The 21834-nt window shown below is 38.3% G+C and overlaps 1 protein-coding gene across 1 annotated transcript in view; it reads left to right on the plus strand.

Moving 5' to 3' along the window:
* The window catches only part of grid2 (glutamate receptor, ionotropic, delta 2), a 548960-nt gene that overhangs the window by 394529 nt on the left and 132597 nt on the right, over positions 1–21834 (plus strand). Inside the window, exon 8 of the mRNA XM_085425768.1 lies at positions 2912–3031. Coding sequence (XP_085281894.1) covers positions 2912–3031 — 120 coding nt within the window. The remainder of the gene's footprint in view (positions 1–2911; positions 3032–21834) is intronic.

Consider the following 21834-nt stretch of genomic DNA (forward strand, 5'->3'; position numbering starts at 1 on the left):
TAATAATAATAATAATAATAATAAATGTTATGAATCAATCTCTTTAAAAAAAAAATCAAATGATATTTATCCTTCTTTTTGAAACAACAACAACTAATCTGCAATTCAAGACACCTTTTTACAGCTCTTATTTTTCCTTGGCTGAAACAGCAAGATGTAGTCATAGCTAAATTGACTAATACGTTAGAGTCACCTGTAACTGAAGAATGCGAATGGATAAGGTTCTGAAAAAACTCTGTCTTAACTTTTATATTGTTCTGATCACAGAGAGATCAATTTTTTTATCAATAAATCTAATGATAGCTTTCTACCTTTGTCCTGAGTACACCTTAGACACAAAGTGATCGTGCATTCAAAGGACTGCATGAACAAAGTAAATCCACCAGTCGGCAATTTCTTCTCAGTTCCTGCATATTTGGCTTTTGGCAGGTAGAGGACTTCATTCTGCAGTTGTGATTTTAGGAATCTCAACATTTCACCTTGAGTTTACGCGTGGGTTTGGCAACACTTTCATCACTGTTAAATCCAATTGGATCAATGCCCCCTGTTTTGATATCAATAATAAAAAAAAATACTCCAGGGATGACAGTTTGACTGAATGATGAAGCCAAGTGAAATGCTAATTTAGGATTAGTGTCAGACAATAATAAATGCAGCGCAATGGCTTTCATATCTATCTCTGCACTTCACCTTGCGATCAGGCTGGGGTTTGGCAACACTTTCATCAGCCAGCCCCGGCTGCTAAACCAACCTTGATGACTGTCTCAGCAGAGCTCTGTTAAAGAGCCCTAAGCAGTAATAGAGTTGATTTCAACAGCCTGGCATCAGTTCCATTTCGCACTGTATCAGCAGTGTTCTTTACTTGCTGTGCGTGCCTGTGTGTTTAATCAGTGTTTTGGTATGTGGGGCCAATATGGTAATGATAAATACTAATTTGCAGGTGTTGATGAGGAGCTCTATTGATGTTGTTGCCTGGTGTTCATTGACAAACTCAGAGTGGAGAATAAATGCTGCTGTTACACCTGAAGTGCGTGTTGTGTTTGTGCTTAGAAGACTATGTATTGCCTGCTACATTTTCACCTTTGAATCTCTGCGACATAAACTGTTAAGGTTTAGGACTCATTTTAAAATTTTATTGATTACTTTAAAGGCATTGTAAGGCCTGTGACCCAGCCCCTACATCTTCTGCAGCACCTGGGAGACTGTTTTCAAATCTAGGCTTAACGATTCTCAATTTATTTTTGCTGTTATTATAACACACATACGCTGTTACTTTCATCTTAGTTCTGTCAAGCATCCAAAAATTAAAAAGTCTTTTTTTTTTCATTTCGCTGTTATTTTATTTCTCTTCTTAGACTTAATAAAACATCTTTTCCATCCAGGTTCTCCTAAATGACTATTAAGGGCTCAGTTTCAACCTCAGCTGTTGATGCAGAGATGTAAACATGCAATATACTGAGTGTGCGTCTAAGTACGTGCACTCATCCCAGGTGAATAAAATATTTACATAGATTAGTAATCCCAATAGCACATTACCATATCTTATGAAGTGCCATAGACATACTAATATAACTAGTTGTTCTTCAAAGCATATCAGCATTAGGGGTATGCACGCTTATGACAGACACACATATACATCTGGTGTGTTTGAGTACAGAAAGAGAGATATTACTGCAAATTCTCAGAATATTATTTACAAAAATTGGGAAGACTGTCACTATTCTATAACTCAGACATCAGATATCAAATAAGGAGGGTTCAATAAAAAGAGATTACTTGAAAGAATTGAACTTGGTTTATTTAGATAGAGATATTAATGTATATGGCGATTACACTCCGCCGATCAGCCGTGAAAGGATTTATTGCAGGACCCCCGGGAGTCTAGACACTGGTGATGGTGAAGATGAAAAGCTCTGACTGAGGTGTCAGTGAGGTGAAGTTGGGGATGAGGTGGGTTGCATGAATGAGAGTCTGAAAGCGAGAATGACGGAGAGCAAAGATTTAAACTATGCAAACTGGAGGCTGATCGCCCCAAAGAAGACGGGTAAAAAGACGATTGGACTAGAATGATGATGTCAGTATTGAGATTGACAGCTGGGAAAAGTGAAAGTGATGTAGAAAACAGAAAAGCAGCCTAACACCCTGTAGAGCAGGCAGATGAGTGAATATTGATCTTCCTTATTGAAATTAACCATAAGCGCATTTATTTGACTTTCCTAAAATATAAACAGTTGTTGCTTTCATCAGTTCAAATCATTGTAACTTCTATCCTGACAAACATCAACAGAAGCTGAAGTTTTCCCACTGAATATATGACAGCAGCATGAGACAACGGCTCAGTCCTTCTCTTTCAGTCCTTCTCCAGCGTCTGACAGTTGCACAAATTTATCCGCGTGGCGAAACCACAGTAACTTGAATAATTATCCCTAAAAATGACACGAGGTATGACATTGGCCTGTCTGCAGACTCGCAGTTTATACGCTACAGATTAATAATGCTCTGGTCCATTCACCGAAGGTTACTAAAGTGTATGTAGGTGAAATGGAATGTTTATTCTTTTGCTATCACAGTAACTGAGAAAGTAATGCCTCCATGATGAGAAAAAAAAATCACAAGAGACCACCTGTATTATGTATCACTGTCAAATGTCACACACAATACCTACGACTGTGATAATATGAATGTGAATGTGATGTAAAAATCATACGTGTCTCGGTTTCGCTGTGTACAGTTACCATCACTTTTTTTTTTTTGCTGAAAAAACTGTTAGTTTTCTAAGATTTGTAGGGAGAAGTGACAAAACAAAAGCTGACATCATTATAGTGATGAAAATCACAATAATAATTACAGTAATTTTGACGATAACAACAATAATTGTAAAAATAACACATCCTAAATCTTTTCCTTGCAGTTCGGGGTGAGCGGCCTGACCAGTTTCTTGGAGTTCACTGACAACGGCACTAACCCCAACATCTTCTTTGAAATCTTGGGCACAAATTATGGAGAAGATAGAGGACGGGGAGTCAGTAGGGTAAGTAGTTAAAACAGAACCTCTGTGTGGCGTTCTACTGTGGGTGAAGGGAGGATAATTTCTTCAAATGCGTAGAGTAGATTTGCATAATTCCTGGATTTACTGGGGAATTCCATTGCACCTAGTCTCTAAATCAGGGGTGGCCAACCAGTCAGAGACCAAGAGCCACTTTTTTTTTACTGTGTTACCGCAAAGAGCCACATCATACGCATGGGCACACATGAACATCACCCATCCTTTCCTCCCTCTCTCTCTCTCTCTCTCTCTCTCTCTCTCACACTCACACACACACACACACACACACACACCTCTGCTCAGCCAGATTTATTGTAAATGTCACACACCAACATGATAATGACAGAAATGGACTCCTACAGTACTAAAACCACAGGCCAGTCATTTTCAACAATGAACATTGTGTGCACTGTCTCACACACACACACGTTTGAAACAAATATTGCCAACTGAGGCTTGTCTTGTATATCACAACTCTCATCCAATGCGACACTAAAATACTCACATGCTTGAAGGTCAGAGTGCAACTGTGATTCAATAGCCGTGTTAATGTCCGATATTCTGTGTTCAACAGTGTGGCGGGACAGTTGGACGTCTGATACCATGCGTTTTAATTTGTCGTTTTCAGGAGACAAGATTCCAACAACATCACTGAGGCATTTTTTAACGAACTCCCCTTCATTGTATGGCTTTTTAGCCCGTGCAATGTTCCAAGCCAGCTGATAGGATGCGAGCGTTATGGTCTCTGACCGCTTCGTAAATTTTTGGAAAAACTGTATCTGCTTTTCTGCCTGACTTTTCAAAGTGGCCAACTCGTGCTTGCGAAGTTCAGTCCCTTTTGGAAATTCCTGGTCGATGTTAGCATGGAGTGAGCTGAAGTGGCGCTGAAGATTTGAAGCTTTGAAATGCGCTAATGACGTCTGACATATAAGGCAGAATGGCTTACCATTGCGTTCAACAAAAAAATATAAACTCTCCCACTCTGTTAAAAACGTCCTGTGTTCATCTTCATATTTTCTTTTTGCTGTGCATTTTTTTCCTGCCATTTTAAGGGCGAACTTGCTCCTACTGGGAAACTTTGCGGTATTTTCATCTCACACACATGCGCATTTGATGAAAAATACCGTATTGAACTCAAGCGAAGCGAACGCGCACATTTTAAAACAACAACATAAAAAAAATCAAAACACAAACATAAACTTTGATATGAACGTAAGAGCCGCATGAAACCAGGCAAAGAGCCGCATGCGGCTCGAGAGCCGCGGGTTGGCCACCCCTGCTCTAAATGGTGTCTCATATTTACACAGGTATTTCTTCATTTTGCATGTCACCCCTGTAGCAGCATAGTCCAGCTGCTCTTTCATATTTATACCTGTATTCTCTCTTTCTCTGTCTTTCTTTTTTTCTTTCTTTCCCAAGCCATTAACGTCTTGAACAGAACAAATGATTTTTTTGTGTTTTCATTTTTTATGTTTTCTGTCCACCCGTCGGGTAAAGCCTGAGCACTGCAGCTCGCCTCCCCTTCAATAAAGCATGGTGTTAATTGGATTCATTAGAAGCATCTTCAAATGCTATCTGGTAATGATACGTGCATAATGAATTTTAACAGGCATCATAAAAGACAGCCATGCACGCACATATTCATAACATTGTTTGTTCATGGATTGTGTGCAAGTGTGTGGTTGTGGGTGTATGTGTGCACTTAGTTGTGTTTTGCAGGCTATATTAAAAAAAAGATGTACATTCAAATCTCTGATTTTTATTATTAAGATGATCTATACGTCTGTGGTAAAGAACACACTTCTGTGAAAAACCGCTGATAAATAAATTACTACTTAAATTACTTGTTTTATGCATAATACTGATAACTTTCTACTGGACAGTGCTGTGAAGGTTCTCAGTCATCCAGGTCATCGTAGTCTAAGGAGCTTGGAAAGAAAAGCGTCTGGACTTCTGTGAGTTGCTTGAAGACGTTCTCAGTCCATGTTCTTGTTTCCAATACACTTACAGAAACAGGACACAAAAATGATGTCCTCAGACACGTATGCACAGTGCGTCTGTCTTCACAGATAACAGTGATCTGTGATTATGGATAATGTGGTGAGGCACCAACATAACACAGCATGCCATCACAGACAAAATTAATCTTTAAAGCACAGGATAATTACATTAAGGCACAATTCCCTAATCGCAGAGCATAATTACTTCTTAGGGAATTCAAGCACTTGTTATACAGTATTCCTGCCACAGTCTCCCTTAATTCTCTGAACATTTGTTCATTTGTCATAGGGATTCAATTAAATTCATACATGGCCAGTGTGTACGGCTGGAAATATAGTGAAATATACTGAAATATTCACTCAGAAACAGAAAAAGAAAGCTAGAGGAAAGTCCTGCTGGAACCTTTTTATGTATATAAATCCACGGAGAAGAAAAACTAGAAAAGAAATTAATATCCTGGTATATCAGCAGAAAAAGAACTATCACCAATACATCAGCCATTCAATTAGTTGTAGTCCCTGAATGCAAATGTGGGTACGTTGCAGAAGTTTCACCAATGCATGCTGATTGCAATGAAAACCAAGAGCTGTTATTTTTCCTTTCTCCTCTGCATTGTGTGCTAAGAAAAGCTAAGAAAGAATATACTTAATTGAAATATACTTAATATTATGAAAGCTATCTGGTTCTCTCACTCAAGTCATTTTTTTTCTTTTGTACTGTGTGCTTAAGTGATACATAGGTCTTGTTTTATTTGCAAAGTAAAATGTACAGCATGTAAAATAAAGTAACTTAAATCAGTCTAAATCAAAAGATTTTTTTTTTTTAAAGAAGAAAAGTTGACCTTACTGCATAATTTTCTAAATTTCTAAAATATGTAGACCAAGCCAATAACTGTTATGTGTTAGGTGCACATATACTACAAAAATTTATAATAATAAAAAAATGATTGCAAAAAAAATACTGTAATAAAAATATATATTTGTCACCAACATCCAATTTTTTTATCATGGTTAAAAAACTGAGCCATCAGAAAGGAAAGCTGGAAGAAAAAGGCTCGCACTCTATAATTTTCAATCCAAGCTGGTATTCTTATGAAAGAAATAATAATGGCAAAGTAAAAAACAGCAGTGAAATAAAAGGAACAGAAACAGTTTCTTTCATTTGTATGAATTACTGATAAAGTTCCTCAGTTTCATAGACTCTGGGTCGTTTACACTTCAGAGCAAACAGAGAGAAGGAAGCTTTTGTATAAGCTTTGTCATATGTTTGCTGAAAAGAAAATTCTTGAAACTCAAATAAACCCACGTGTTCTGTTCACTGCTGAAATGTTGTAACATATTTATTTAACCACCCCTGAGGTCTGGTGACCCGTGTTACAGAAGTGTAAACAAATAAAGGGACCACATTCCTTATAGAAACTTTTGATCCGTTATTTATAAATTGCTTTGTGGTTATCTTGTATTTTAACATAGGTGGTGAAGTCACATGACATTTCCCATAAAAAATGAAAAAAAAAAAAGTCTAAGTCTGGAACCAAACGCAATTACCATTGGTTATATTCCTGCATAAATTATAGATCATCTCCCTTCTCACACTTCATCTTTAGAACATATATATTAATCATGCCATATGAAGTTTAATGTGTTTTTCTTGTACCTGACTACAGTTCTGCATTAAAGCTTTCTCTGTTTTTGACAAGTCCTCAAAAAGCCCAGCTAAATTGCAATCAATGTTATTGTGTGCCTTTTTGACCTAACCGGACCATTAACAATACATGCTTATTCCCCTAATTATAGTAATACCACTGGTTTCATGTGAGCATATAACTTAACCTGACCTTTCTTTTCTGTTCTTCCTCACGGTTTCTCTTTGAGCTTTCCTAGGCCTGCTCACAGTTTCATTAATAACTTTTGGTTTTTTTTGTTATTGTTGTTTTTTACTTAATTAATGTATTCTTCTGAGCGCCTTTCTCTTTTACGACTTCCTCCTTCTTCATCTCCCTGTTAGATTCTTCTTCACCAATCCGCTTTGACTTTATCCCCATCATACTTCACACAGATGCATACAGCTATCGAGCGATAATAATAGTAGCAAATACCTGAGATCCGTCATAATTATTACCACTACACTGTGGTAGAATTGGATTTTTGCTCCATTACCTTCGGTTTCTATACACAGAGCCTATATATCTCTCTATATATACATATACAGGCATGTCAGGCTCCACTGATCTCTTACAGAGAGGCGACAAGACTGCCATGTGTAATTGCTTCGTTAGCTATCAGCTACATCTTAAATGACTTCAGAGAGAAAAACGGCATCGAGTACTTTAAAACAGCCACAATAAAAAAAAAGGCTTGTGGCTAACTGAGGAGATAAGAAGGAAGGAGGTTTAGATTTGAAGAAAAGAGAGATAAAATGAAACAAGCTGAACAGCACAAGAGACAGCTAGAAAGGAGATAGATGACCTAATCCTTTCAGATCCCATGCAAGCGATAGAAACAGCAGCTCAGGTCATAATAGAGTCACAATCATTACATTCTTACTCTCACATATGCCCATGGTCTCCTTCCACTCACACACGGGCTCATATTCTCCATCTTTTGGAGGAGAGATTGAAACGTTCTCCCTCTTTATGCAAATCAATGGCCTGCAAACTGCAGTGTTCCTAAATTGAGGTCACTTCAATTATCATCTCCAGTCTTATTTGACATATGTGGTAAATTATGTTAAGTGACTTCAGAGAGTCATGGGACCCTGGGAGCCTTTTCACAGTCCCGCCACCATGTGAAAAACATTCCCCACCATTACATGTTTTGAATGATTGAAAGACATTTTTCTTTTATGCGATCTCTTAATGCGCGCACAAGCTCAAATACCCTTAATAGCTGCAGTCACTTGGGAACACATGCAAGCCCATTCACACGTGCATTTGCATAAATCTTCTGACATGTTTGAAAATGTTCAGTTAACTCTTTTTCTTTTTGCATAACAATTTATGTCAGTCTGCATGACCATAAATGCGTGACACAGAGAGGGAGACGCAGAGTTTCCTCTCGTTTAGCACATAAACACACAGAGAGATTCTGCTATAGAAACAAAGCCAGAAACTGAGTTCCAGACAGGGTTAATTACTGTTAAAATTTGAGAAATCCAAGCCACAGTGACACACAAAGCTGTTTTTCACCAGCACTCCACAGACATATGAATTAACCTTTGGATCAGGATGCAACAAAAGCTTCTATGTAGTTTTTTAAAGGGACAACAATGGTGAATTTTTATTCTGAACACATGTCCCAGATATATTTTTACTTCAATACCACTACAGTAAGCAGAAAAATGTCAGACAAAATTGAGCACTGTCTTGTGTTTCCTTTCAATAACACACCTGTTATTGGCTCACAGACTAATATCCTGTGGTTTGTCTCTGTTTTGATGTTGGCAGTGCACTGTCCCAACAGGATCCTCCATATATCTGCTGAAATAGCTTTTTACTGAATTCAGAGCCTAAACTAATGTTACCTGACTTATCACCTTTTTTTCTAACCAGCATTAAGTGTTGTTTAACATGTCATGAAATGGTTCACCCGAAGAGAAAAAAATGCATATATATAAATAAAGGGACATCCCCGAGGAAGATTGAGGTAGTATTTTTTTTTTTTTAATAAATAGGCATTTGTAGCTCAGCTGAGACAAAACTGAAATCCCAAGACCTACAGGCCAGATAAAGATTCCTGATAACATCAAATACATTATAGCTGATAACACAGAAATAGGCATATTAAAATGTTTAATTAATTTGGATTATTCATGCACAGCATGTTGAGCAGCGCTTCAGATTATCTGTGATTATGGAACATATCTGAGAGGCAACAGCCCTCAAGGGCAAGTTACCAAGCTCTATGGATGAGGGCTAATACCACTGAAACTGACTGTCAATGGTATATGAAAAGGTCCAGGGTGAGACAAATAAGGTAATGGTAAAACACAGAGAGAGGTTAGAGTGATTGATCTGAAAAAAAGACATTTTGACTGGCTCGTGAAGTAAAGTAAAATTTTATAAATAAGCTGCAGAAAGCTGGTCTGGTTGGAAACATGCAGTGTTATGGTAACTGAAGAATGGAAGACAGTGATAGACAAAAATGTCTCCAAGGAGAAAAATCTCTATTTTCCTCATTTTTTTCCATCTTATTAAGTAGATTTGCATGACTCTTCATTCACCATGCCCCCCACCTCCAGGCCAGGTGGGAGATTGCAGAAAGGATGGAAAGAGGAAGCTGTAAAAGATGCATGAGTGAAAGAAAGATGGAAAAGGGCATGGAAACAGGAGAGATAGACATAGGAGCAGAGTGATGGAGAGAGAGGGAGAGACAGAGAGACAAGAGGATGTCATTGATTTATCCTGCTTGCAGGTTCCTACATCTCCACTTCTCTGGTTCTCTCAACTGTTAGCATTGTGCATATGCATCCATGCACTTGTGTATGGCTTCCTTTGCCTTGTGTAATGTTCTTGCATGTTGCTGAGGCTGTATTGTAGTGTGGGATGACAGAACCTGGATAAGTAACAGAAAACAAAGTTGCAATTTCACAAAAGATCTTTAGTATCTATGTTTCAGGCGCCACTAGTGAACAACCAAACTTTTTCAGCATTAATGAAGTTGGAATTTAGTACAACAACATTGAACAATCATTCAGATGAGATTCATAGATGTAGTGAAGGAGGACATGCACACAGTTGGTGTGACAGAAGGCATCTGTACAACCACAGTGAGTGTTTGGTCCATGTTGCCAGTAATAAGTCTTACCCATTCCTGGTTGGTGTTGGAATCTGACAAGGCTGCCCTGTGCACTTTTGCTGATTCCGTCCATAAGTTTTATGGACAGAATTTCTAGGCACAGCCAAGTGTTGTCACCTCTGTTTTTGTGATGGAAATGAGAATTAGCACCTCCAAGTCTGAGTGCATGGTTCTCAGCTGAAATATGGAGAAGTGTCTGCTCAAATTTAGGGACAAGTTCCTGCTCCAAGTGGAGGAGTTTAAGCATCTCGGGATCTTAATCACAAGTGAAGAGAGATGGGAGTGGGAGATTGACTGACAGTTTGGTGTCGTGTCTGGAGCAACTCTTGACCAATCGTTGTAACAAATTAGAAAGCTGAGCATGAAAGCGATGGTGTCAGTTTATTGGTTAATCCACATTCCTATCCTATCCTATGGCTACGCGCTCTGGATTGTGTCCAAATGAGATCGCAGAGACAAGCAAATGAGCTTCTCTAGATAGGGTGAGGAGTTTGATCAATCGGGAGGGACTCAGAGTACAGCCACTACTCCTCCACATCAAAAGGAACAGGTCGAGATGGTCAAGGTCTCTGAATAGGATAAATTCTGGGTGCCTCCTAGATGAGAGGTTCTGGGCATGTCGTACCAGGAAGAGGTTGTGGGTCAGACACAGGACATGCTGGAGAGATTACATCTCTTGGTTGACTTGGGATCGCTCAGTACCCTCTGGATGAGCTGCTACCCTTGTGACTCAGATCTTGATAAATGGTAGAAAATAAAGAGATGTAAAATTTTTGCAGATATTTTTAACATATGAAGATACATTAAAAACACAGGAATTAAGAGAATTTAAAAATATGTAATTCAAATGAACATTTATATTTCAAGGCTTAACATTTCATCCCTAATCGCCTGGCTCTTATGTAAAATTGGCCGTTATGTACAAAGATTTTATTACAGCAAAGTGTTTATGTACTCAGATCCCAGTAAGTGGTACAAAATAACATAACAAATAGACTTTAGTTATTTCTGATTAAAAAAGATGTATGACATATTGTGAGAGGGAAGTTAAAATAACCTGGTCAGTACATAATTTGCAATGAAAAGACATCAGAAGCCCAAAATAGTAGAAGTACAAGCACAGTAGAACAATAACAAATTGTGAATGAGTACATGCAGATGACAGGGAAAAAAACAAAACAAAACATGTTACTTTAACACGGAGTAAGCTTACTATTAATAGTGATAAGCTCAGTGATAGCATACACCATCTGATCTGCGAGGTGTCAGTCAAACATACTTGGTAAAATGTCAAAGTATCCATTCAAGTCCTCAGTCCTATCACATTATTCTGTCCATTTCCAGTGTGGTCAGGGCAAGAGCACACCAGATTATTTTTTTTCAACCTTTGTGGTAACAGCTTTTACCCTTGTGAACTCATGAATACTAGAGTATTTGCAGGCTTCCTCTGTGGGACTGATTGATGTCTTCCATTTGTTTTAGCTGGAAGGTCGTGTCAGTCAAGAGTTAACACACATGCACTGACCAGCAAGTTATAATCCGGGTGACCACAGCACAGTGGACACTGGATGCTAACTGAAGCTGACGAAGTGCCTCTGGTGTCCATGGATCAGTCTACGTTTGGCAGCGCATATGAATATTATCTGTGTGTGTGCTTGTGACTGAACAGCAGAAAACATAGAGAGAGGCAGAATGAAGAGCCGGGTGGAGAAAAAGAACAGAATCAGATAAGTGAGGCGAACAAATGTGAAAATACAGAGGAGAGGGAAACAGCATTTTTAACTATTACTTGCTGTCAAACAAACCCCATTGGGAACTTCATTGTGGTGCCAAACAAAAACATCCGTTGTGCAAACAGTATGGGTAACACCAAACACTAGCCCGACAGCCACCCTTCTTCTTTTCTGTTTGTTGAGACAAGCCAGGAGAAGTTTTATTCCCCAGGTACTCAACTGTCAATCCCGTCTCATGTCTCCTCCAAGGCAGATTCTGTGCTGTGACATAGGGAATCTGAGCATAAGCACACTGATTTTTAAGAAAATGCCGCAACTGTAATAGGTGGCTGCATATACTGAGGTTCCGCTGTGTATTATCATTTAAAGAATTTGGGAGCATGATGTACTGAAGCGGCTCCCTGAATTTTAAGGAAAGACAGAAAGTGAGCACAAAAGAAGGGATAAAAGAACAGCAGTGTTATTGTGTGTGCATTATAAAAGTTTTACATTCTGCTCCATACCTATTTCTGGAATACTGCAGGCACTATTGTCTCTATAAACCCTTACCCCTGAAGGAAAAAAAAACATGCAAAGGAGCACTGAAAAAAAGACAGAATTAAATATCTCTGATGTCAGAACCCTTCACCCAACCCTATCCTCTTTATTTCCATTCTGCTGTAGTAAAATATGAAATTGTCTTGTCTCCGCATGAGCTTGAATTGCCCCTATTTAAAACATACGAGCCTACAAGACCAAACATAAGAGTCTTTGGTCTTGCAAAGGGGCAAGATATATATATATATATATATATATATATATATATATATATATATATATATATATATAAAATAAACTATAAGCAGCTATACATCTTTAAATTTATTAGCTTACAGAAGAAAAAGTAAATAGAAGACTTTAGATTAGTTGTGTTATTCTACAGTGTACTGCAATACTCTATATATTCTTTATCCATTCTTTATGTCTTTTGCACATAGTCGGGCTGCATGTGCACCAGTGCCACCGAGGTACAGAGATCACTGTCAAATCGTGGATGTTATGTTATTAATATAAGGCATATAGCAGTGAGAGGGGAAGAAAAGGTTAGACTGATGTGCCTGGGTGGATGGAAGAATAACGGCTCAGCGAGGTGTGAGTAACATATAAAATTGTGAAAGGATAAGAGGATGGTTATATGAACGAAGGAGAAAAAGGAAACAAGAAGCAGCCCTGTTTTGCCCTCAAGCTAATGTTTTTTAAGCCAGAGAGATGTATGGATAGATGAGTATGGAGAGAGAGTGATGGATGGACAGCAGAGAAGTGGAGTAGGGAAATGAGGTGGGTTATCAGTCCTTGGGTTAATCTTTGCTATGTAGTGGATGGATGGATTGATGGATGGATAAATGGATTGACAGGATCAGGAGGAGACATAAGGGAGGAGGCCTAATTGCCTGTGACCTGGTTGTAAACATAGCACAAGTAAGGTGACAGCTGAGAATGACTGAGAGATCATTAGCAAAGAAGTGAAGGTGATTGATCAGTGGGATCTGACACCAGGTTTGTTTCCTTGTCTTAAGCATACAGTGGATTTCTGAATAGTGGCAACTGGTGCTAGAGGGGGTGGAGATCTCATGTAGAAAAATACGTTTTTACAATAATTTTTTTAAAATAAATAACAGACATTTGTATGCCTACCTAAAAATAGTGACATTGGAAATAAACGTAATATAGTACACAAATTGGCTACACGGTCATTCAATCATTCAAATTAACTATGGCCTTGATTAGCAGCACACAATGGTGAAAACGAATAGCAAGGCACAGCCTGAAATTGAGTTGTATAAGGAGGACCTGCGGCAAACTGGACTAGTGTATTGATGTGGAATACCATTACCTAACATTACCTTATTTCACCATGAAATTGGCAAATTTCCCATAAACTTTCCACATTTTCTTCAAGCTAAATCTGTGCTGGCTCTGTGACAAATATTACTGCTGGCACCAGCAGAAGCAGAGGCTGCTGCAGTGATGGAACTGATGAAGGAGTTATATGAACTGATGGAACCTATCAGCACATCAGTCTTACACAGTTCTGGCTTCAACATCCTGTTCTTAACTACATTATCCCGCAAGAGATATTGCTTCTATTTAAAATGAGCACCCTCTATGATCAGTTTTAGTCACAATTTCACCACCAAAAAGTTTTATTTTTCTTCTGTAATTTTGCCCCTGTTTATTAGTTTATTGGTTAATATGTTTACACATAAATTTAAAGGCACTCAAACGCTGTATAGAGAGTTTTACAAGAGTAGCTACATGACTTCTTTCATTATAATGTTGCACCATTTATTCCCATTTTATTCATGATTTTCAGCACTCACTGGGCACTTTATTAGGTATTAGGTACTGGTCAACAGCTTGTCAACAAAAATATCCAGTCAGCCAATCACCTAGCAGTAACTCAATGCTTTCTTGTCTCTACAGCTCATCTATCTTGTTAAACCAAAGGTTTGTTTGAGCAGTATTTGATAAATCACCTTATCTAAAATTCAGCAAATTTATCGGAATATATATCTCACACTATGCCATACTTTGGTCTTAATAAATAACAAGGTCTTTTTCACTAGTTTTTAAAAGCAATGGCAGTTTCATCAATTTTTAGATAAAATTCATATTTTGGAGATTAACATTATGGATTTGTAGCCAGTAAATAGTATCAATATGGACCAATGTCTGTGAGGAATGGCTCGAGCAGGTTGTTGAATCTAGCCCACAAAGACAGTAGTAAAGTACTAAGACTAAGAATTAAGAAATGAGCTAACAAGTATATGCCCTGTGTGTGTGTGTATGTATGTATATATATATATATATATATATATATATATATATATATATATATATATATATATATATATATATTAGGGGTGCAACGATACACAAAATTCACGGTTCGGTTCGATACTTTGGTGTCACGGTTCGATATTTTTTCGATACAAAAAAAATGTTCATGCCTTTTTAATTTGTCATTTATTAAAATTATAAATATATATTTTAACTCAAAAGTACAGTTTTTAAATTTAACCCTAACCCTTGTGCGTGTTTTTTATTTTGACAGCGAATGCGCACCTGCGGACCACTTATGTGCAGCCCTGGTTATTTAGCTCGTCATATTGCAGCCACAGAAATTCTTTTGTCCATGAAACCATAAAGCTTCTTTTTGCCTTACAGTCTGATTTGTCATAACTTCTCCGTTTTGCAGTAAGCTTTTCTTTGGCTGTCACTTCTTCACCCTGACCTGTCTTATTTGGTTCAGCAGAACTGAAATATAAATCCTGCTGCTTTTACACACGCACTCACATAAGCTCAGCGATTCTCTGCGCGATCAACCTCTCACATGTTTAAGCTTGCTGCGGGAGATTTCACTTGTCATGTTTGCATAGTAAGCTAACGATTAATAAGACGATGTCAGAGGAATTGGTGCACAAATTATCATCACTCACAGATCAGTGCTGTCGCTCTCTATACACAGTTCGCACGATTGCAAAGTGAAAGCAAAAACCAAGCGCAAATTCAAACGCGATTTCAATATGTCACATATTGACAGTGGCTCACCGATGCCAATGACATAATTACCCAGCTACATTTCCGAAAGAATGCAAAAGCATTGACATATTTTTCCTTCCTACAATAGCCAGACTGGAAAAATCGCTAGCCCCGGGACGTTGGGCTAGCGATATTGCAAGCCCTGTATCTGATTGAGGAATCACTCATCTTTGGAAAAGAGAGTTTATTACAGAGAAATGTCTCTTTCCAAAATAAAAGCTATACTATCCGCTTCTTCTGGGCTATATTCTCAGCAGCATAAGGAGAATCATGTGCTAACAGCTGTCTAAATGACTCGGCTAAAGTTAGTAGCATGCTTGTTGTTTTTGTCTTTGCACTAGGATGATGTCGGCGTAAATGTGCAGTCATATTCGTTGTGTTCCCACTAGTGCTTTCAGGTTAATCTCATTGAAATGACCTTAACGCCACAACACGGCAAATCTCCGTTAACGAGCTACCGCCGATCGCCCCGTGCATGGGGCTAGACGGCCAACACGTTAACGAGCTAACTGCGCTAACACACTAGTTCCCACCCATGTAATTGAGCATTGCATGGCACATCCAACATACTGTTTTACTTTAGTCCATGACTCACTTACCTTCAGGGTCATACGTCACATGAAAACCAAAATAATTCCAAACGCCAGATCTGAATGAGGGTGGGGGAGGTCCATGTTGCAAGGAGAGCTTAACTTCTGTCTTGCTAGCTTGCCCTGCGCTCTTCCTTCTGACTATGCTGTCTGTGTTGAGCGCTCAGTGGATCTGCGCTCGACAGTGCAGCCTAGGCGGAGTAGTCGAACGCAGATTCACTGAGCGCTCAACACAGACAGCATCATCAGAAGGAAAGTTGATAAAATAAATTACAAATGTTGTATTGTTCGATACATATGCGTACCGAACCGAAAGCACTGTATCGAACGGTTCAATATCGATACGAATATCGTTGCACCCCTAATATATATGTATATATCTTGTTAATATGTCTAATGACAATATAATACTCTATTTATATTCGTCTTAAGAAATTAAATTAATTTCTCTTCATCTTCATTCATCTTCATACTCTTCATCTTCATTTTTAGATACCCCTGACTTCAGTCTTTGGCATACACAGGCAGAAACTACCAGAGGACTGAAAAACACAATGGTATCATTGGTTGATAATCTCTGAGTAAATCACCACATGCCTACAGTAGATCTTCTCATAGGCTTGATAAGCAAAGACAAGAAGGATTTATGGTGTGCCTGTTCCAGTTTGTGTGTATGTGTCTGTGTTGTTGCACATTATAAAGGGATTATAGTGGGGGCTGGGGGTGGGCAGATTTGTATTGGTTTGATATGCCATCATTCTTTCGCTTCCTCTTCTTCTAACTCTTGTCAGGCTGTTCTCTCTCATTTCATTTCAATGCACCTCCTTTCATTTTATTCCATGCCACACATTCTTTTTTGTTTACAATACAGTCCTTTAAGAACTTAGAGTACCTCAATTAGATAAGGTGTGACTGTCCACACCATTCCCTTGGTCAGACTATCTGTAATCTTCAGTGTGAATGTATGTAAAAACTACCTGTTACCGTACTGTGCCACAGTGTGTGTAATAAAAAACCCCCATCAGAAAGCAGTGCAGAAGTCAGCTTTCATCCAAAAGAAGAGCTTTTAGACATCCTTGTAAAAGCCTGCAGGACTATTCATGAATACTGAATACTAAAGAAATTGAAAAAAAGCCTAAGAGAGTTCCCTCAACTCTAAGGGCAGAAAATGAAACCAAAACCAATGAGACCACAACATACTGGTGATTGACATATTTCAAAGTAGTTAATACATTAGAGGATCAGCTAAACTACTCGAGCCCAGAATGTGCACTACAGTCAGTGTCAAAGCCACGAGCAACAATTCAGTGACTTCCTGTGTCTACACAGCTGTTTGCTGTTTATGTAAACATGTAACTGTAATTTCAAAGAAAAAAACATGCTAATAAAAATGGTCATAACTGATCAAATCTGTGAAAACAATGTTTACAAAGCCTATAAGTAAATACTATTTAGAATGAAACTTGACTAACAAAAGAGTTTCGATGAAAAGTTCAGACTCTTTTTTTCTTCTTCTCTGTGAAATGTATTTAGCTGTTCATCTGCCTATCCTTAACACATTGTAGTTTATATATGAGTAGATTGGTCTAGTTCTAAACTTCTTCAGTGTATCTTGCTGCTTGTATTTTTCTGTCTCTCCATGTTTCTCTCCACTCTCTATCTAAAACTTTCTTCCTCGCTCTATATGTTTAATTTGTGATTCATATGACTGTCCTTTCTTTAGCGACTCATTTTTTGTCTTACCTACAATGTCCTTTCTTGTCTCTCTCTTTTATTCTCCCTCTCTTTCTGTCTGCCAGCTGGGCCTGTAGGCTTTCAGCAGCATTACAGCTTGTAAACCTCGGATTACAGCACCCAGAATCTGCCTAGCACTGCATGCTTCTGTGGATCACAAATACACAAGTGTGACATTCACCCATTCATCATTTACATATAAACATATATGATATTTAAATAGCTTTGGATAAACATGCGCCTTAAAGTAAGACAATGCTGTGACAATTATACATTGCGGTATAGGCACACAATGACTACACAAGCTTAGTGTCTACACTGTTCTCCACTGCATTAAGTTCCACAACGTCCCTTCACTATCATAGTGAGCTCACTAGAGGATTACCTTTCTGCTCCTCAGTATGTTTACCTAATTTTTCTACTGATTATTGCTATTGTTTGCCTATTTCCCCATGGCCTCTATTCACATTGTGCAAGGACATGTATAGGCATAATGCCTTTCAGCATTCAGCTAAATCACCAGTTTTTAATATTGAACTTACAGTACCTGCAAAACAACAACTAAAATGTATTAAGTTTAGTCTTTAAGTTTTCTTATTTCTTAAAAAAGCAGCCTGCTTATAATAGCTTGTGTGATGAAATAGAGAAAATCATTGTATTTACCTACAAGGCCTACTTGTTTTAAAAGTTTTGTTTCATACTTTGGAACGTTTTTGGTTAATAGGTCCAGAGTGTAAGCAGAGCGGTTTAAGGGCTAGATTCTTCCACGAAATGCGGTTGAAATTTTTACTTTTGCATTAGTTTACTGAAAACAAGTGGATTCACCTTGGTTTATTTTACTATAGAGCATTGCTCTTAAAATACACACAGCTTCATTTAGTTTTGGCCTGCTTCCCTGTACACTAAGGCCCTCTCATATTAGCATGGACAATTTGCTTTTTCTATCTATCATTAATGAAATCAAGCGAGGAAAGGCAACAGCTCTTCTGGATCTTAATGATTTATGTTTTTTTTTTCTTTTCATAGCAGAGTTTTAACTGTCATTTGCTGAGCAGTGATGAACTATGTCTGCTGAGAGTTGCTTTCAGAAGCATTCCTGATTCCTGAAGTAATGATTTCCCATCAAGAATCCTATGTAGTTTAAAGGCTATTCTGCTTCCATAGACTGTGCAGCTATTTAATATTGGTTGTCAGCCTTGTCCTGTGTTATAAGATTATGTGGAATATAAATTCCCAATTTCTTGATTACTTATATCTTTCAGTTTGGTTATTCTTTAATTGTTGAAATCCCTTTATACCAGTGTAAAAAATAATCTTTTAAACATGTGGCTAATAATAAAGTAGAAAGCGTTTATTTTTATTTGCAAAAATCTTTCATTTCATTTTCAAAATTTCTATAATGCTACACTTAGAATTAAATACAGGGTTGAAATGATTTGCATTTCCTATATCATTCTAACCTTTTTCTTTTTTTGTGATTTAATATTTTATTATTTCCTTTCCTGCTTGAGGCTCTGTACCTCTGCTCTGTGTTTTCTGTGCCTGTTGTCTTTTTCTGCTAGGTAAATATCAGTTTACAGGAGAGGTCAAGAGATGTGCTAATGCAACAAAATAACTGCTTTTGGACATACCAGACTCTGAGACAGGCCCTCAGTGAACAGTAAGAATCAGAGTGATGGGTGACAGGACTGAATGTGTTTTTGTGTGTGTGAGTGTATTGTATGAAAGTGAGAGTAAGTGAGTGTTGGACAGCTGAGAAGTGAAGGGTGCTAAGTGTACCAGAATGGCTGTAAAACTAACTTTAACTGTATCCACATGCGATAGACACATGCAGCTCTTATCCTAACTTTAACCATTACAACTGAATAAACGTCCATGTAGCCCTTAATGCTAAAACATGCCTTAACCCTCAAATAGTCATTGAAATCTACAAGGTCCCTCCAAAGCTTTTGGACCTTAATAGTATGGTGAGATCCATTATCAGGATCTCACCTTATAATGCAAACAAACACACACAGACAAACACACAGAGATCTGTTGAGGGACCAGCTAGGTGGTTAGACTGGCACAGGTTAGTCTAGCTGTCTGAGTGCTGCAGATATCATATTGACTGAATTACTAGGTAGAATTAGTTTTTTGTACCTATGAAAAAAGGACTATATCTACTCTAGCGTAGCTTGACATAAGATGTAAAAAATACATTTTTGTCAACATTCTTACCTTGCTGTGTTAAGAAGTAAACGAAGAAGATGAATAATTAAACAACTTAAATATTTACATAAACATTTACAATAGGGGTTACTGAAAACACTTACCTGCAGTTTGTCTGTAGAAAATGAAGCAAATAATAAGAAATTACATAAGACAATACATAAGAGTGTTATGATGAAGGGCCATGAAAGTGTAGAGCAAATAAAGCACGCAATAACGTATTACAGAATAAGCACTAGGATATGTTCCTGTACAAACTGTGAGATGTAAAAGGTTCTCAAAACAATAAAAATGTTACTCTCTTATATAACAGAAATTCAGCTACCAAAAGATTGTGCATGAGCTCTACACAGAACGAGCAAAAAAAAATGTAATATTATTCATTGCTTACGTAAGATACAGTCAGTGGAATCAGAAGAAAAGCTACACAAAAATGAAATAACATTGTGCATGTTGCCTTTCTGATGTTCTCAAAGTAAGATTTCAGATTTCATGTTATCATGATTGTATATGTACATGCATAATTTCTAACTGCAGATGTATGCACATGTATTATTTAAACCCCTGTGGTATTTAATGGCTTAAATGTTCCCGCTATACTGAAGACATCCTTTTTGGCTCTCGGAGGAGGCGGACACACTTTTTCTCCTCTCCCTTATCTTCCCTGCTTATGTCCTTGTCTAGTCTCGTGTTTTCTTGTATTACTTTCCCTGGAACACTCTCTCACAGTCTGTTTCTAAAACCTAAAGAAAATTATGGATTTGATCAACTGGTCTCTGAATGCTATTGACATCCTTTTGTCAACGAGAAGTCTGGGCTCAGGAGAGCCCGAGTGCCCTGGAGGGACTTTCCCTGCCGGATACACGGTGGATGGGTGGCAGGAATGGAGGGTCGTGTGCCTGGCGGGACTGTCGATCGAGGACGCTGAAGATATCTACCTATTCGGAACCATGATAACAGGGTTCTTGCTGATCGGAGCTGGCTTGGCCCTGGCTTATCGGAGAATTAAGAAAGCGGAACCGGCTGTTCAAACCCCCCCAAGGCCGCCCGCTGGGATTGAAACGGTGGGACGAGGCGCAACTTCTCAAAACGGGCTCATTGAGAGCAGCATGGTTAAGATCTTGGAGACGCTTACAGCTGCCGTGAATACTCAGAATAACACCTCTGAGCGTATATTGGGTTACATCAAGGAGAGGCCTGCTCAGAATAACACCTTTGAGTGAAAGTTGGATTACAGCTCACTGCAGCCGTGAGTTCTTAGAATCGGCTCTCTGAGCAAAAGAATGACAACACCACGGAACCCAAGTTTGATACCATCATGGGGAAGCTCGCGGTTCTCCAACGGGAGACTGAGAGACCAGTGTCGGAGTGTTAAAGAACAGCTTTGAAATTCTCATGAGTTGTTGCAAAAGACAAATTACCATCATAATCCGGCTACCCCTTCGGCGCCAGCTGTGGGCTCAAGGCTGGAGCCGAACAAAAACTCCCTGATCTGTGCATTCCTGTACTATCCTTTTGTGTTACACATTTCGATGTTTTTTTCCTCGCTACCTAGCCTGACCTGTCTCCCCAATGTGATGTTTGTGTATTGTATGTACGGTCGGCAAGGTCTGTCATCTCGGTTGTGGGCAAAAGACCTGCAACTGACAAATAAAGGCTATCTCATCTCTCTCTCTCTCATCATCAACATTAAGAGTCCCCATGGCTTTACATCTTTAGCTGCACTTTGATAGCTTCTGTGTGCTTAGAGTGCAGTGAAAATTTCTGATTCCTTAGTCTTTTGCATATTTGTCCCATTTACGTATTTCATTATCATCAAACAAATTTTAATATTAGACAAAGACTACTCAAGTAAATACAAAATGCAGTTTTGTAAAAGATAATTTGATTTATTAAAGGGAAAAAAACATCCAAAGCTCCCTGGCCAAAAATCATTATCCACAAATGGTAAAAATTTGGAACAGTCATGAACCTTTCGAGGAGTTTCTGGCCAAATTACTCCAAGTGAACGTTGACAACTCGTCCTGGAAGTAACAAAAGAAGCCATAATAACATCTAGATAACTGCAGGCCCCACTTGCTTCAGTTAAGGTCAGATCATGATAGCAATAAGAAAGAGACTGGGCAACAATGGCGTCCATG

The sequence above is a fragment of the Rhamphochromis longiceps genome, linkage group LG12 (assembly GCF_057381845.1).
Source record: "Rhamphochromis longiceps isolate RC_006_pf linkage group LG12, R_longiceps_female_GT1.1, whole genome shotgun sequence".
Lineage (NCBI taxonomy): Eukaryota > Metazoa > Chordata > Actinopteri > Cichliformes > Cichlidae > Rhamphochromis > Rhamphochromis longiceps.